This window comes from Desmodus rotundus, chromosome X (genome assembly GCF_022682495.2).
Source record: "Desmodus rotundus isolate HL8 chromosome X, HLdesRot8A.1, whole genome shotgun sequence".
NCBI classification, from domain to species: domain Eukaryota; kingdom Metazoa; phylum Chordata; class Mammalia; order Chiroptera; family Phyllostomidae; genus Desmodus; species Desmodus rotundus.
The window spans coordinates 15167832-15185724 of NC_071400.1; the positions used below are offsets into that span (position 1 = coordinate 15167832).

Genomic DNA, 17893 nt, shown 5'->3' on the forward strand with positions numbered 1-17893 from the left:
AACTTTGATTGGGAATCCCATGGCTATACATGATTTCTGTAGCTCTAGTGATCTCAGATTTGCTTTGATTTAAAATTATGTATCATTATGTTGAGTCATCTTTGTGATGAGTTAACTTAAAAGCAAAAAACAGCCTCATCAAATAATTCAGGGCTTGTTAACTTCTTCCAGCTTGAAGTCAGCAAACCTTGCCAATTACAGTGTCCTGGTGAGGGGCAGGTGCCTTTGTGGCATTGTCTAAATAGTTTCCTAGAAACTTGCCTTTCTATCTTTGAGTAAAAAAAAGAAAAAAAATCATTGGAGATGGGTGTTATCTTTGAAGCTAAAAAATACTGAAGAACCTGAACCCTATTTAATATATCAATGTTTGTACAAAGCAGTTTTACTTTAGGCTTACTGGTAAACACACTGGAATCCTGGCTTCTAGACTGGGCTCTTCCAATAACTGTGTGACTTGTCAAGTTACTTCCTCTCCCTGAGCCTTATTTTCCTTATGTTGTAAGATAAAATGTTTCATCATATTATCGCTAAAGGAATTTTGTTTGGAATGGCATTGCAGTGTTTGTGGTAATACTAAATATTTGGGTAGCTGTTTTATATAGCCAATGTTATATTTATTGATAAAAGTTATAAAGTAAAACAAGAGCTGAATTTTCTAAACATAAGAATAAATGATTGTCAACTTCTTTAATTAAAATGCATTTTAAAAGTCTACTACAGTGGAAGCCGATCAATGTTTTGCTCCCTCTCTTTCTCCTTCCCTTCTGTCTAAAAAAAAAATCCACTACATTGGAATTATTTTTTAGTTTAGCAATGATTGTTTTGCTATATCTTGGTTCTTTTTTATGTCTAATTTGAAATAGGAGTCCTATATTTCTGTGAACTAGTTTAGCAATGATTGTTTTCCTATAGATTGTTTTTTTTTCATGTTTAATGTGAAATTAGAGTACTATGTTTCTGTGAACATGACACAGACTCTCTTCTCTTACTGTGATTGCTTCCACTTCTAAACTTGATATTGGTGATTTCTGAGAAGCCTGAAGGAGAGTGAGGATGGTCTAATACTAGTCTAGTGCTGCTACTGGGAAACCAATTCTAGATGCAGGTTTGCCCATCCAATGGTTAGTCAATAGTATACATTTTATACTAGGAAGTAACTCTTCTTTTTAAAAAATTTTAAAATATTTTATTTATTTTTAGAAAGAGGGGAAGGGAGGAAGAAAGAGAGGGAGAGAACCATCAATGTATGGTTGCTTCTTGCATGCTCCCCAATGGGGACCTGGCCTACAACCCAGGCATGTGCCCTGACTGGGATTCGAATCAGTGACCCTTTGGTTCACAGACCAGTGCTCAATCCACTGAGCCACATCAGCCAGGGTGGAAAGTAGTTCTTTCATAAATTGTGCCATAACTATCATCCTACCACTAAAAGTCACTTATTTTTGCCACCTCCGTGTCTGAGTATGCCACCTGTCAGTGTCTGCGTGCCTGTGGATGTGTGGATTTGCATGTGTGCACTTGTCTCCTCTAGCTCTCTACTACTCTTGTGGAGTTTGGAATCCTGAGAGGGTGAGCTGTGTGATCGAGGCCAGTGGCACAATTTCCTGGCAAAGGTCTACTCCTTGGCAGCAGTTGTCATGGAGCTCAGCAGCCTTTCTCAGTACAGAACCACACAGTTTAGAAATCAACCATGAGCCACTGTTACTTGCCTTGACAAGTCAATTTGAACCTCAGAAACTGGAGGAAAACTTTGTATAAATTCATTGTCTACCTAATCACTGGAGCCTTTGATCTCCGCAAGATTGGATACATCTATTGTTAGGAAGGGCAGCAGGGGTCATTGAGTAAATGTGCATAAATGGTTGAAATGAGCAGAGGCAGGAGTGATTTTCGGATGGTAGAGATTGTACACAAGAGGGAATGCACAAGAAGGGGAGGAGATGGTAGAAAATATCGGAGTAAGTCAGGGAAATAAAGAATCTCACTCTTTTTGTCCTGTTTTGATCAGCTGACTTCTTTGAGAGCTTACTGTCTCTTTTCTAGAGCTAATGCCCCTTGGAAGTATTGTGTCCTCACCCCTTTTTAGGGAAGTAGAATTAAGGTACCTCCCTGCCTTAGTGCTGGGATACTGTGGGAGGTCCCCTATCATTCCTGCTGCTGTCAATTGCACATACAGCCACTATCTTCCTTGAGGGAATCCTGGGAATAAAAGGATTTGATACAATAGTTTTAATATTTTCATCCAAAATATTCTCAAATTAAGAAATTTTGTAGGCCCAAGTGAATGTTGCCTGGACAAATTCACTTATGGGTAAAAGGTCCAAAATATTTCTAGCTCTGATGTCAATATGACCCCAAGCTACTATTTTGCCTGAATTGACTGATGTTTGGGACATTGAATAGAGACAGCCTGAGACCCAAAGCTGAGCCATTAACTCCCAGATGCTCACGATTTCCAAGGAAATGTTCTGTGCCTGTGGTTATTACACAGATGGCTCCTTAAATGCTCTCATCTTGGCACCTTTTGCACTTGCTAAATTCAATTTGAAGAAATAACAGGAGAGAGAGAATTTTGTGGAAAGCAATTATCCTGCATTTTTGTGACCTTCATGCTTTTCCCATCATGATGGATTTTGGGGCTCATTCGTGTATTAGTCAGCATGTCCCCCTCACCAGAATATTGTTGTATGTTACAAATAACCAGTTGTATCTAATTGAACAACAATGATGGCAGTGCAAGGCCTTTCCTGGGAATTAATGACCAGCTGGGAAAAGCTGATGGCTGAAGAGTCAGCCAAAGGCTATTAGCTTCAGTCTGCCATTAATCTCCAGAAATGCCCATTTGTGACATCATTGTTGGTACTGAAAAATAAAAATTGAAGACCATTTACTGATGTCTGTCATTTACTTCTAAATAACAAGTTTCCTATGTATTATCAAAAGTTGTCATTTGTCATTTTGCAATTGTCCTTTAATCTCAAAATAAGGTTCTTATATACAGTGCATGAAAATGGAATCTCTCAGCTGCTACATAATCATGGGTGTTTCTTTTAAAAAAGAGTTCCAAGTTTAGGATGTTTTCTTTAAATATTTTGGATGGTAAAACCAGAATTTGTCTTCAGCTGTTATGCTGGAATTTGATAAGTGTCTATATTATCGTAACTATCTGCTCATGGCAGGAAATGGTTGCAAGTGTTTTTGAAGAGCAGCTGTTGCTAGCAAAGATGTGCACTCAAAGCAGTTCTAAGAAGTTATAGTCACATTCTTAGTAGATGAAGGGAACTCTCTGCCAGGAAAAGCTGTGGTAGTGTATCTATATAAAATTTTTGAGTACTGCTGCTGAATGCTGGAGGAAAATAGAAAGAAAACTGACTGAAATATTCATCACCTTCTTGTATAATTTAGTGACTTATGAAGGAAGACAACAATTTCACATACAGGCTATCTATTTAGAACTTGTTCAAAACTCAGAATACTAATTTAATATTATGTTAGTTTTTATACTACTTTTACCTCAACATGGAAAAAAAAATTATTGAAGCCCGTTAAGATCCCAGCCAATGAGCTGGAAATATTTTGCCAAAGACAGAAGCTTCAGATTCCATTTAATTTCAGCTATAAGCTGTTTATATTCTCCAAACAACACAGCATTATTCCCCCCATAAGAAGTTCGGTGATGGGACCAGTCCTCTTAAATGCATGTTGAGCACATGCATTTGGGGGAGTAGAGTGAGTCAGCATGTCAGTAATCACAGTTTTGGAGGTACTGACTCACTGCTAGCAAAATCTACATCCTCATTGGGAAGGGTATGAAAGAGAAAAAATCCGTTCCGGGGTCAGTTCCATGTTTCTACAAATGCAGATCAAATTTTCACTCCCTTTGGTGGGTGGTTATCAGGCTAAAGAATGTTCCAGTGGACACTATGAAAGCAGACATCTGTTATTGCAGAGGGGAAAAAAACTAGAAATTCACAATTATGCTTAGGAAATTGACAAAGGGCCTAGAAAGAAAGTGTGGGCTGAGAGGGGCTTGGTGCATATCTAAGGTCAAAAGTAGTGAACCAGGCCCTGGTGTTCCACGTCAACAAGGTAGGTCTTTGATCCAGCATTTATTGTGAGGCTCACAGCTGGAATTTCTTATCTTCATTAAGGGGTTTTCAGTATCTGAAGAATATTTGCAACTGCCCTAATTCTCTTTGGAAATCAAAGAGTAAAGAGCAGTGCTCTTGATTCTTCCATCAGACTCAGTATATATACCACATGGAAGTTAGGTTCTTGCTGACGGTAGACCAAGGAAAGAAAAATAAACTGATAGTGATAGCCAGTTTCAGTTGTAAATACAGGGATGGGCAAAAGTAGGTTTACAGTTGTGAGTAGGCAAAACAGAATTTATTCTTGTATTATTGTTTATTAATTATTTTATTATTTTTCATAAGAGCAACTCTAAACCTACTTTTGCCAGTCCCTGTATTTATATTGTATCTTAAATTGAAGTGTGAACTGGGCTTGGTGTTTACTTAGATAGAATATGGTTATTGGTATTAAAATATTTTATCACACTCCAGACACAATTTCACACTGTTACATTTTCATTGTACTAGCCTCAGAGGTATCTGTAGCTGAGTAAGCTATTTCCAGGCCTTAAGTATTTTAAACAAAGCCTCTAAAAATAAAACTGTCAAGCTATTAAATGCTTTTCTTTGAAAATTTTGGGGGGAATGTTGTTACTTTAGTGTTCCCTGGGAGTAGATTTGATTTAAGACGTTCGCTGCTTTCATGAAGCTCTAACTTGAGTTCATTTTGTTATGTGGTGACCACAGTTCTGGATGACGCCCCTCCTGGCACACAGGAATACATTATGTTACGGCAAGATTCCATCCAATCTGCGGAATTAAAGAAAAAAGAGTCCCCCTTTCGTGCTAAGTGTCACGAAATCTTCTGCTGCCCGCTGAAGCAAGTACACCACAAAGAAAACACAGAGCCCGAAGGTTTGTGCACGACAGATGCGTGTTTTGCTTGTTTTCTTTCATTCTTCTTTCTTTCTCTTTCTTGTTGACTGTGCATTGCCCTCTGGTGTGCTGTGTGTTGTTTGGCCCTTGACATGGTTAGGAGGCCCCCCAGCTCGCTGGTGAGTGTGTTATGCAGTCTCAGATAGGACGCTGTATAATACAGTCATCTCTGGCACAGCATACAGCATCCTCCTGCTTCTCACAGCTGAAATGTTTTCAGCTGCTGTCATTACACTGCCCCGTTTTGGCTGCTAAAGTTGCTTCCTCCTGTAGCCAACATCTGGCTCAGTCTGTTCCTATTACCTGGCATTCCTGAGGCAGCAGTCGGCTGAGGAATGGCACTTCAAAAATGAAATAATGAGAAGACTGTTACAAATTTTCTTACTCTCCTCCACTCCATAAAGCTTTTGCATTGCGCTGGAAGAATGTTCACGGTCTACTTAGTTTGCTGAAGCAGACACAGACTTGCCATGTAATGCACGCCCACTTGCTCTTTGCCATAGTGAAATGCATGCTTCAAGGAAACTGTGAGTAGTTTGTTTTTCTTTTCAGCTCAAGCACAGGTTTGGGAAACTCTACTTGCTGTTACTTAAACTAAGGTCAAGGTGTTCCTTGCAGTCCATGCTACAAATCTATTTCAGAAATGTCTCCTCTCCCCAGAAAGAACATTCATTTATTTTTTCGAACTTTTTTGCATATAGCAAATGCTAACATTCTTCACATCACAAACTATGGTAAACTTTTTGCCAGCTGTGTATATTCCAACTTTGAAAATGACATTTAAGATGTGTACTGTGTGTGCTAATTAAATGCTTATTGGAAAAGAGCCTGTTCCCTCATAGCAAATACTATGAAAGCAGTTTACCAATGAAGAACATCGAAGTGACAAACTTCACCTGTCCTATGGCAGTTGTAGTCTTTTGCATAAATGGTTCTGATCGATCTCTAAAACCAACCTTGTTCCCATTTCAAGTTGCCCTTTTGTAGCATTATGGGTGTCTTCAGTACAACCGTCTTTCTGACTAGGAAAAGACTGCCTACTGGTGCTGTTCAAAGTTTGGTGTGTAAGGAAATTACTCCAAATTGACCCTAGTCCATAGTTTTGGAAGCAAGTGTTTACATCTCAAAGTCTCCCCTGTCCTTCCTTCCAAAATGAGTTTTAAATGTTCATTAGCTGAAAATGAGAAGTGTAATTTTTTTGTTTAATTTTATTTCAGCAATAGAATAAAATATTTCCATTTTATTTTACCCATACTTTGATGTCCAAGCTATCTACTTTGGGTGTGAGTCCCAATGTCTACACTTGCTTATTTGGAGATTAAATGGTGATGCCTTACAGTTAGTAAAATAAATCTGGTGATTTAGTAGAGAAGATACTAACTTGATTTTATGCTCTAATGGAACAAAAAAATTAACCAGTGGCAATTAGTTTGCTATATACAGTACATTCCAATTTGTTCTGCTTTCCTTTCTCAAAAATTATATATGAGTATGTATTTGCAAGCACAAAACACTATCTGTATTATAGATATATACTACTTATTATATAATTATATAACAGATACTATACTGTTTATTCTACTTGTATATCATCCTGAAAAACAAAATTTGGTTTGAGCAAGAAAAATAAGCCATTTAAGAAGCAGCTGGCTAAATTCAGTCAAGCAATTGGTTAGAAACTTTAAATTGTTTGTAACAATATCCAGATTTTAAAAATAACAGTTGAATAACTAAATTTAAGTCCTCCTCCTTTTTCTTACTGCATATAATTTTGACAGGTTCTATTAATTTTCAAAATATCATCTGGAGTATATTGTGAATATTGTTAGGAATGTTTTAAAATATGAAGAATTCTGTAGAGAATGGGTAGCAGTTAAACTCTCTTATACAAGGTTTGGATAGTTTTTAATCTGTCCTTTTATCCACAAGTTGAATGGCTGCCATCGTACCTAATGTGGCTGTCATCCTTTGCTTTGTAATACTGTGATGACAGCCCTCCCTCTCCTACCAGGCCCACTGCAATAGCTAAGCTAATATTTCTCTCCTATTCCTTATTATGAATTATTTGCAAATGGTATTAGACTCCTTGCAAGGGTGTCCTGCAGGCTGCATGCAGCTCAAGATGGCTATGAATGAGGCCCAACACAAAATTGTAAATTTATTTTAAATATTATGAGATTTTTGTTTTTGTGACTATACGTCACAATGTATTTAATGTGTGGCCCAAGACAACTCTTCATCCAGTGTGGCACAGAGATGCCAAAAGGTTGGACACCCTTGCTCAGATTTTCTGAGATGACATTTGCAATTTTACTGCACCCCCTACAAATGAAGGCCCAGAAGCTAATAGTGAACCCAGACCTACCATGAAACCACTTGATCTCTGTACAAATTAACAGGATCCAGAAGACATTAGAAGAGGGTGAAAGAAAACTTGCAGTAGAAGAGACCTTGGATAAATAAGGAAACATTGCTAAGAAATTAACATGCTTACTTCATGTAGGATACCAAAGCTCGTCATTGCCAGGAGGTGAAGTAACTATGGGTTTAGAAGGGTTCAGTGGCCATTCAAGTGACCTGGAATATTTTTGCAAGACTGGTTTTTAAGTACAGTCTTTAGTTTTCTCTTGCAGTTGCTATAATGTATTATTATAATTAGTGACAATGGATAGAATCTGCGTTCTAAATTATGTCCATACCTTGAAACATTTTATTCTCATGTGAAGCATGTTGAAGAGAGAGTTCCTCTCATGATCTCTGTGTCCAGGGATGAGACATTACTCGACCTTGTATATAGGCACCCACCGATTGCACTGCAGGTGAAGGCGATGGAGAGGATGGTGAAGCCACCCATGGTTTGATGTGTGCGTGCCGAACTGCCAGTACAACCGCTTCTAATGAGGTTGGATTTATATAGCCCTCATGTGAAAATTAAAAGTATATTTAAATTTAGGGGAGAATAAAAGTTTGAGTTGGATAAGCCTTAGAAATCATTAAACTAGGCCAAAGAGCTTTATGTGGATTATGATAAAGCTGGAATACATTTTCTTCTTCCTTACCGAATTATAAATCTACCACCATTTTTTGCATTATTGTAGGCAAACTCTTGGTGTTTCTTTTGGTTGGTGATGGTTTTTTGTAGGGCCAGGTTATTTACATAGCTTATGGCCAGCTGAGGTTTGGTACAGACAACTTATTTACAAATTGTTCACATTCATCTGTCTTTTTAGAGTTTTGTATTATGCCCAAGGCCCTCAGAGTTCTTGTAAAACAATACATAAAACCAGTGGTGTATCTCACTAGCTTTTCAGGATACACTAAGGCCAAATTACACTTTGCCAAAAACAGCTTTCTATTTCTGAGCAGCCTATTCTAAAATAAGTTCTTAAATCTGTTCCAAATACTTGTGATTTTTAGTGATGTGATTATTTTCATAAAAAACACTTATGATGTAATCTTATGTGCGTAGTGGAATTTGGCTGAAGAAGCACATGCAATATCTGAGAGTCTAATTTGGCCCAGTACCAGCAACTCTCTTTGTTATGAGAAAGCCACATGGAGAGTGGAAATCATTACCAAAATCTTTTTCTTAGTGTTCCAGGAGCCTTTTGGAAAGAGAGAATATAATCTTCATAGCTGTATTCTTTTGTTCATTTTTTCCTTTCATTGTCATGTGTGCCAAAATGAAATCTCTGATTTAGAGTAACTTCTCAAAGCCAATCTGTTATCAGCAGAGTTGCTGCTTCCTAAACACCAGTCATTGTGTTTTTGCTGATGTTTGAAGATTGTGCAAAAGAATCATACCAAGATACACATTCATGCATGTGGTTGCTGTTGAATATCTATAGAGACAATCAAGTCATGAATTCCTAGCATTTGCTTTTAGGATTGAGATCCTGATTACAATAATAAATCTAAAGGACTCCACATAATATGTGAAAATATTACAGAGCTCAGAGATTTGTCACCATCTTTTTAAATCAAGTTTTTGGCCTCTTCCATATAGCCCTGTTTTCATGTGATTGAAAACAGGCACACCCCCATATTCCGTCTCCCTTAGGACATCCATCACCTTTTTGATTCAGAGAGGCATCCAACTGTAGTGACTTTGGTTGAAGAAGAACATCTGTGCTCCAGACTGGTGGTGAAGTATGGCAGCTTTCACCAATCAAAAGAAAGCAAATTTCCATGCCAAATGTTAAAGGGCCATATTTATAACTAGCACAATGACCATTACTGATAATACCTTGGTTTCTTTATCCCAGAAAGAGAATATATCAGTTTTGTCTAAATGGTAGGAGAGGAAGAACATAGAAGGATATTAAGGAACACACTGAGGAAAATGTTTTTACTTTCTTCCTTACCTTTTTTTGAACTGTCATCTGCTGTTGTGTGTCTTCCTCATTTTAATACTAATTTACCTTTTGAGACAAATAGGTCTCAAACTATTTGAATGAATAGTCGGTTCAGTAAAATGAAGCAACCTCTGCTACTTGACACCTGAAAATGTCTTGACTTTCAGAAAAGATATAACTGGGCTCCATATCTGGGGAATTGAGGGGATATTTCTATTTTGTTAGGAAAAGATAGGGCCATATGTTTGGGTGACTTAGAAGAAATCAAATACTTTATTCTGAACTTTTTAACTTCAAAATTACTGTGTCTTAGGGTCTCACTGCCTTTCATTTATGACCTGAGGGTTGACAGAAACAACACCAGAGAATTTTCTTTGCTCATTGAAGTAAAGGATGGCTTAATTGCACAGTCACAAGAAAGATAAAAAATTGGTCCATGTCAAAATCAAACTAAAGCCAGATATCTGAAGGCCTTGGTGATTAGCAATGAGGAAACACCATCCTTTCCCTACAGAGTGTTTAAATGTGTTTCTCTTGGTTGCATGTCAGCTATTTCTTACAAGACAACTTGTCATGCCCTAATAACATTAGGAAACTAATAATGGCACTGAAGTACACTTGCTCTTCTCTGCTATTTCCCCACCTTATGGCAGCAAATGCAAAATTAAGTCATATTTTGGGGATAGATTCTACTCTCTGGGAGACTAATAATCTGATCAAGGAAGTATACTGAAGCAGTCAATAATTCAATTTCAGGCCAGGATAGGCATTTATCATTCTCTTATTAGATATATGCATCTCAACTCCATCTCCAGGCTGACTTTTACCATAAAAACTACCAACCATTCATTATTTGATGACTCACTTTTTCAAGCAACAGGCCTCCTTTCTCCCTTGAGCCTAGGTGTCCCTGTTGAGGTAATGGAGATGTTTTCCTGAGAAATGGTCTCTTCTTTACAGCTCTCATAACTGAGGTTTCCCTTAGTTAATATTGGAGGCAGATATTTCTTCCCATATGAAGCCAACACTGATGACCTGTTTCAAGTAATTATGTTTAAAATAACACTGCTTAAAAGTGCTCTGAAAGGTCTACTAGATGGATGACAGAGTTATGGTGATGTGATTTTTTTTTTATGTCAAAATCTAAGTGCTGATACCTGAAAAGAATCTGGAACTTATCCATTCATACGAGTGCTGCCCCATAAAAGCTGTTACTTCAAGGGCTGCATGGCCAACATGATCCTGAAGATCTGGTATCTCTGCAATTCCTCTTCACTGTCTTCTCTTCTTGGCCAGTTGATAAAATCACTTAAATTAATTTTTTTATAAAAGGAAAGTCTGCTTTTTTGACCCAGCATGGTATGACCCAAGTAGACTATGTACAATCATGCCTTTAAAAGTCAACTACTAGCCCTGGCTGGTGTGGCTCAGTGGACTGAGTGCTGGCCCTTGAACCAAAGGGTCGCCAGTTCATTCCCAGTTAGGGCACATGCCTGGATTGTGGGCCAGGCCCCTGGTAGGGGGCACACAAGAGGCAACCACACAGGGATGTTTCTCTCCCTCACTTTCTCCCTCCCTTCCTTTCTCTAAAAAAATAAATAAATAAAAGCCAACTATTAGGCAAACATCTGGTCTCTGAAGGGGGAGGGTTGTACTCATGTCATAGTAACCACAGCTTGCGGTTCCTGGAGAGAAGAGATTCAGCCCAGCAATAGTGTCGTCATTGATCAGTTCATTGACAGGACCACCATAAGGGCTTAGACCTTCTATGATGGAAGTCATTCCTGTACCAGAGGAGCCACTGCCTGAGCCACTCTGCCCCAGAATGAGAGAGATTTCAACAGAGACTGCCAAGAAGCTAGGACTGTGTTGCCAGTCAAAAGGGACAATGCTCACAACCAAAGAACATCGTTTTAGTTCACAGGCAGAAAGCATATTTCACACCTGGTGGGGGTGGAAGTTATCAACATGACCACAATTTCAGAGGTGGTTCTTGCTAAGGAGGCTGCACTTTGCCAAGCAAATATCGCCATGGCAACAGATTATAATTGCTAGAAGGAGAAGTGGTTTTGGTGGACTAGATTTTAAAGACCCTGAAAGAAAGTGCCAATAAAGCCAAAAGTTTACTCCTCAGTACCATACCTCAGATGGGGTCCATGGAATGGTCAGAAACCCTCCAAAACCTGAAAAATATGGTCCAGTTCTCTGTTTTATTACCAAGACATTAAAATAGCATGACTTCCCAGAAGACAACAGGACTTTCTAATTCTAGTCATTTGGGGGAATTCCTGTTTAATCTGAAATGCGGAAAAGCTTTCACACCCTTGCCACTAAGGAATAACATGGGATAAGACAAGACCATGCCAATGTGAAAGATGCCTTCTGAAAGACATGGACTGCTTAAAAAAAAAAGAGGGGAAGCAAATGACCAGGAAACATGTAGAAAAATTCCTATACTCTGTAAACAAGATAAGAAGACACAATTCACCCTTTCCCCATTAAATTCATAATAATAAAGAGTAGGAAGTGACTTTCAGTTCCTATGTTGCTAAGGAATATGAAGATGAAATGGGTCTGAGGCTAATTACTGTTGTCATTGTAAATTGGTACAACCTTTCCAGAGAGCAGTTCGGTAAAATGTATCAAAAGGCTTAAAAAATACTTATATCCTTTGTGCTGGTTATTCTACTCGTATCTTAAAAAATTTATCTTTAAAAAATTAGAAATGCATATGAAGAATTATGTATAAAGAAGGATGTTTAATATAGTGTTAGTTTTAATAGCAAATATTCAGAGCAATCTGAATATTCAAAAATTGGAGATAAATTATAGTTTAGCTCTAATTAGATTATGAAAGAGCCAGCTGAAGGTCATGTTTTTATATAATATTTAATGTCCTAAAGAATTGGTTGCTCTATAATATGAAATGAAAAAAGGATATGTAAGCATTTTACATGACTAATTTTGTTTTAAAATTCTATGTGAGTGTATAAAAAGACTAGAAAGAAATATAATCTTTTGTTAGTGTATTTTGGGGGTATACTAGATAATTTTAATTTTCTTCATATTTTTGTGTTTTCACATATTTTTCTACATGAATGTAATCAAATCATAAAGTTGTTTTATTTTTTACTTGTATTTTTCCCATTACCATTTATCCCCTTTATCTCCCCTCCACCTGCAATCACCACACTGTTGTCCATGTTCATGAGTCTTTTATCCTTTTTGCTCGATCCCTCCCCCCACTAGCTGTCATCTGCTCCCCATCTATGACTCTGTCTCTATTTTGCTTGTTAGTCCAGTTTGTTCATTAGATTCCACATGTAGGTGAAATCGTATGGTATTTGTCTTTCTCTGACTGGCTTATTTCACTTAGCATAATGATAACAAATACTTAGAAAGAAAAAAATTTACAAAGAAAATCTACCTTTCTCACTGAGCATGGTATGATGCAGGTAGAGTATGTTTCATGTACAAAAAGGCAGAGCCTAAGTGACTTTTAGCTGTTTTCCCAAATCGAGCCCAACACAAATGCACAGAGGTCTACCTGGTTAAAGAGATGCACCCGAATGTGCTGCTGCCTCATCTTCAATTTTCCTCTACCTTTTGTTTTAAATGATAACTCGCTTTGAGAAAGACAATGCAGAAATTAACTCTACTCTCTTTGACATGTTCTTAAATAATTATCAAACATTTTCCAAATTATGTGTCATGGAACACTGATCATGTCTTTGTGAAAAGACAAATTCTGTGGTCAAATGTATGTCTCCCAAATCCTCACCACTCATAGCGAGTCACAATGCATAAGGCTATATTAAAGGTTTGGAGGAGTCTTGCAGATTAGGAATCTCTCTTACTTTGGGTACCTCAATGATAAGCATCTTCCAGCTGTCAGACCATTTTTATTCATAACACCTGTTAACATCCTACAAGTTTGCTTGAGGAAATGCCATGCGGGCTCCGCTGAGCAGTGTATTTGCATCAAAGCTAGGCTTTGACAAGTAACACACTTTTGAAAATGAACACAACTCCCTTTTCCTCTGACCCTCACCTAGTGTCTCTAGGGAAGTACTAATCAAAATGTGGTCCGTGGATGAGTGCTGGGTCTGAAATTGTTTGTTACTAATCCACAATGAGATAAGGAGCTTGTGCTAAATGTAAGCCAATGCACTGCTTCCTTCATCTATCATATGTCTTGCTGTGAAAAAAAAAAGTGTCAGCTGAACTAAATTAAAAAACATACTCAGGGACATAGTTCACACCACAGACCAGCGCCAAGTCTGTGGACCACAAATGGCAATGTTTTGAGTACTTAGATGATTCTCGACTGTGGCTAAACATCAGAATCACCTGAGGGCCTTTAAAATAATATTGATTCCTGAACTCAACATCAGACCCAAACCAAGCAACTCACCAATAACTTCCCCAAACAAAAAACATGCACAATCTCTTGTGGCAGAGGCTCAACATGGCTTAAAAAAAAAAGGTTCCCCAGGTGATTCTAATATGCTAACAGGGTAAAATCTTTGCCTTAGAAAAATATCACCTTGGCATAAGGTCTGTTGTGTGATGTCAGCTGTCAATTCAGAATTCTTATGCTGATTGCATGGGCCTCTTTAGGAGGTGCCTTGTGATTAAGAGGCATTGCTGGACAGGCAGCACTTATATGACCTTTAGAACTTGTAGCCATGTAAGGTATCCCTCTATCTCACCACACCACACCCCACCCCCCACACACAGCCACACACTCCTTTTTGAAATCCCCACCTCTTTGCTGCTCTGTGCTTTTAGAAAAATAATCAGGCTTCTCCACCGGAGTGTGGTAATGTGCCACCTTGTGACCAACATCCTTTCTTGCAAGTAATTGTTGCAACACTTGTTCTCCTCTCAAAATATGATTCAGCTTGCATATGTAGGTGGAAGAGTGTCTAGGGACCATGTATGAGTGTACTTGAAGAAGGCAGAGAAGGAGTATTCGTAGGCCAGAAAAATACTACTACTTCTTGACTTGTTTGCTACTGCTCTAGGGTGAGATTGCAAAAGTTGACTCAAGCTGCTCAGGACCTGGGTGTTTGTCCCCCAGTTACACCAGATGCAGTCATCCTTGAGGCGCCTATCATATAGACATCACCAGTTACTGCTGCATAAATTTAGTACAGCAGTATGGATGTGAAAACTGACTTTGATATGATTGAGAGACTTTAATTGCTATGCATATTTGTAAATCATCCCTAGCATTGCATATTTCATTGATTCAGGTCTTCATGTGTTGTATGCTATGGCATTTGTTACTCTGCTTAAGAATATGCAGCTTGAGTGGTGCCCTCAGGAAAGTGTGGAATGAGAGATATAACATCCTGCAGTTTATCAACACTTACCCTTGTCTTGCTTCACAGCCAATATCCACACTCTCTCCAACAACATCAAAATCACATGTCCACTTCCACCCATGTGCTAGCATATTTCTACTTAGGAGCCCCAGCTATTTTAAGAAATATATTCTCAGAACAGCTCCAGGTCAACCTTCCAGCATGTCCAGCTTTGGAAGCAACAAGTGTACATTGGCTGGAAGACCAGATCTACACAGAGGAAGGGAAAAAGTTCATAGTTCTACTGAGAATCTTCTACATACAGTGAGAGTACTCTGCAAAGCTGCTTAGAGATATGATCACAAAATCCCTGTTAGGTTTTCAACATTTCACACACAACGTTTCAACATTTCATATACAAGCAAACTAAATTTCAGAAAGGTGAAATCACTTCCTTGATAAATGACAGGACTCCATTTGAACCAAGCTATTCTGGCCTCTGAAGCCCATGCCCTTTCCCCTCCATGGCTTTTCCAAAAGCTCAGCTTTCTCTCTCTTGCACTATATAAGGGTTTGTTGACCAGAACGAATTTTAGTGCAGAAGACACATCTTAGGTTTAAAGGAATACAATGTTCATTCTCAGCCTTCCTATGATGAGGAGTGGTCATAAGCAGAAGGATCTCAGGAGGTACTTGCTAATTTTGCAGGCCTATAGTTAAGTGGAGTGCAGCACTCAAATGAAGTAAATGAAATGACCCTTATCTTCAAGTACGTGATTACTTTGTCCAGGACACAGGAAGAAAGAGTAGAATGGTCAGTGAATACCTAAATTCAATTTGAATTTAATAGAACTGTCCCTAGATTTAAAAATATATATAAACAGGTCACTTGCCTAATCACCTTTCTTTAAGCCAGAGGATGTCCTTCATCTATAATTGTAGAAATGAGGAAGTACCATCTCTAATTATTAAGAAGCTGATTCTATTGCTTCATTTTTTTCTCAGCTCAATAAAATTTCCACCACTGATAGGAATGTTAAGATTTTCTCTGAGTACTTCTTCTATTACCTACAGGTCTGGATGTTAGCAATGAACTCTCTTTTATCACTTGTTAAAAACCTACTTTCTATTTTTATTTTATTTTTTATCTTTTTAAAAAGATTTTAATTTATTTTTATTTTTAATTTTATTTTTAATTTATTTTTAGAGAGAGGGAGAGAAGCATCAATGTGTGGTTTCCTCTTCAGTGCCCCACCCCCACTGCATCCCAGGCACGCACCCTGACTGGAAATTGAACCGGTAACCCTTTGATTCACAGGCCAGCACTCAATCCACTGAACCACACCAGTCAGGGCTTATTTTTTATCTTTATTATATATTTTCCATTACCATCTATCCTCCTTATACCCACCTCCCCCAGTAATTACCACACTGTTATCCATGTCCATGAGTCCTTTGTCCTTTTTGCTCAATCCTTCTTCCCCCTAACTCCCTCCCACTAACTGTCATCCTGTTCTCCATCCATGAGTCTGTCCCCATTTTCCCAGTAGTTCAGTTTGTTTATTAGATTCAACATATGAGTGAAATCATATGGTATTTGTCTTCCTCTGACTGGCTTATTTCACTTATCATAATGTTCTCCAGGCCCATCCATACTGTTGTGCAAAGGGTAAAATTTTCTTTTTTATGGCTGGGTAGTATTCCACTATGTAAATGTCCCGTAGTTGTTTTATCTACTCATCTATCTTGAGGCAAATAGTGAAAACAATAATTGGCAATTGTCCAGAATGAACTAATGTACTGTGTATCACGTACTTTATCTAACATTATCTTAATTCTCACAACAATCATTAGAGTTAAATTGGCCTTTTTTGTTTTTCCTCTCCATTTTATGGATGAGGAAATCCAGAATCAGAGAAGCAAAATAACTTGTCCAAGGTCACATGACTAGGAAATGGCACCAATATTCATATGCAGCCTGTCTCCCTCCAAACTCCATGGTCTCTCTATTAAAACAGAATGTCATAACAAGACTGGCCCTACACAGAATTGTCATCTGTTCTCCATGTACTCTAGTGTCATCTTATTGAGAGGCATTGGCAAGTATACTACATGAGCAGAGGTAGAGGGACCTTGTGTCTGCTGTCAGAAAAACAATAGATTCAAAAGCTGACTTGTACTTCAGAGAAAAGAGAAACAGCCAGGTTTAACTTTAATATGTTTACAGGGAAAATTCTCAACAAACTTGATTTGGTCAAAATGTTTTTCAATCTGTAATGTCAGAATTGGGATTTATTCACTATGCTGGTGTAAATTTATTGAGCTTCAGGCCAGGTCTTTATCACCTCAGGCCAATTGACCTTCTACCTCAAAACCTGGTCGCACGAAATATCTGCTGACCTAAGTCCCTGAATGGCAAAACTTTCATTGCATAGTGAGAACTAGCTTAAGGCACGTGAAGAGAATGTCCTGCCAAATTGGGTTGGGTCATTGTCAAGATACTGTTCTATGTGACTTTCACAAGGAGTGAGATTGTATGAAATGGTCTATTTCCCTCTGGAAGCATGAAGAAGGAGGCCTCAGGGAGTTGTGTGATGTATTCTGTGCAGTACATTCTGTATACTGTGGTTTGGTTAGATGCTTAGCTATCAGTTTTTTTCACATATTTTCTGTGTCAGGCACTTTGGGCTTATTATTGCTAATTTTCCCAACCCGTAAGGTAGGTATTATCGATGTTGAAGCACTCAATGGTGAAACTGGAGTGTAGAGACATGAAATAACTTGTTCAAAGTCACACAGCTAATAAGTGTGTTGATTAGAATTTAAAGCCAAGTATCTGGAGACTTACCTCTTTTACTACACTGTGCTTCCTCAGGTCGTCCTATACCCTAAACCCTAACTCCCCCGTTCAGGTGCAAGACTGAAGAAAAGAACTCAGCACCATCTCATCCACTGCTGGTGAGAGATAAGGTGCGCTTACTCAGTACATCCGTTGGAAAACATTTCTTGTTCTTCCATATCCTAGTTTGAATGTTGGTATAAGCAGTAGACAAGGGGTTAAAGCAGCAGGCCTGAGATTTGCCACATGTTCTCCTTTGTTTCTTACATGAACATCTACTAAGTGCAGGTCATTTTTCTTGCAGTGTCTCCTTAAATGGGGTAATGCATCAAACCCATAGTTTTCCTCATGGAACCACTAGACCTTAAAATAGCCTTAACT

General features: G+C 38.3%; 1 protein-coding gene and 1 pseudogene across 6 annotated transcripts in view; both read left to right on the forward strand.

Moving 5' to 3' along the window:
- The window catches only part of FGF13 (fibroblast growth factor 13), a 579899-nt gene that overhangs the window by 365147 nt on the left and 196859 nt on the right, over nt 1-17893 (forward strand). For 5 of the 6 annotated variants that reach the window (XM_053917456.2, XM_053917458.2, XM_053917457.2 and 2 more), the window contains exon 3: nt 4821-4988. The exons of the other annotated variant lie outside the window; for it this stretch is intronic. In XM_053917456.2, the coding sequence (XP_053773431.1) occupies nt 4821-4988 (168 nt within the window). The remainder of the gene's footprint in view (nt 1-4820; nt 4989-17893) is intronic. 6 annotated transcript variants of the gene reach the window in all.
- On the forward strand, nt 7215-11592 carry LOC112310275 (S-methyl-5'-thioadenosine phosphorylase-like; annotated as a pseudogene).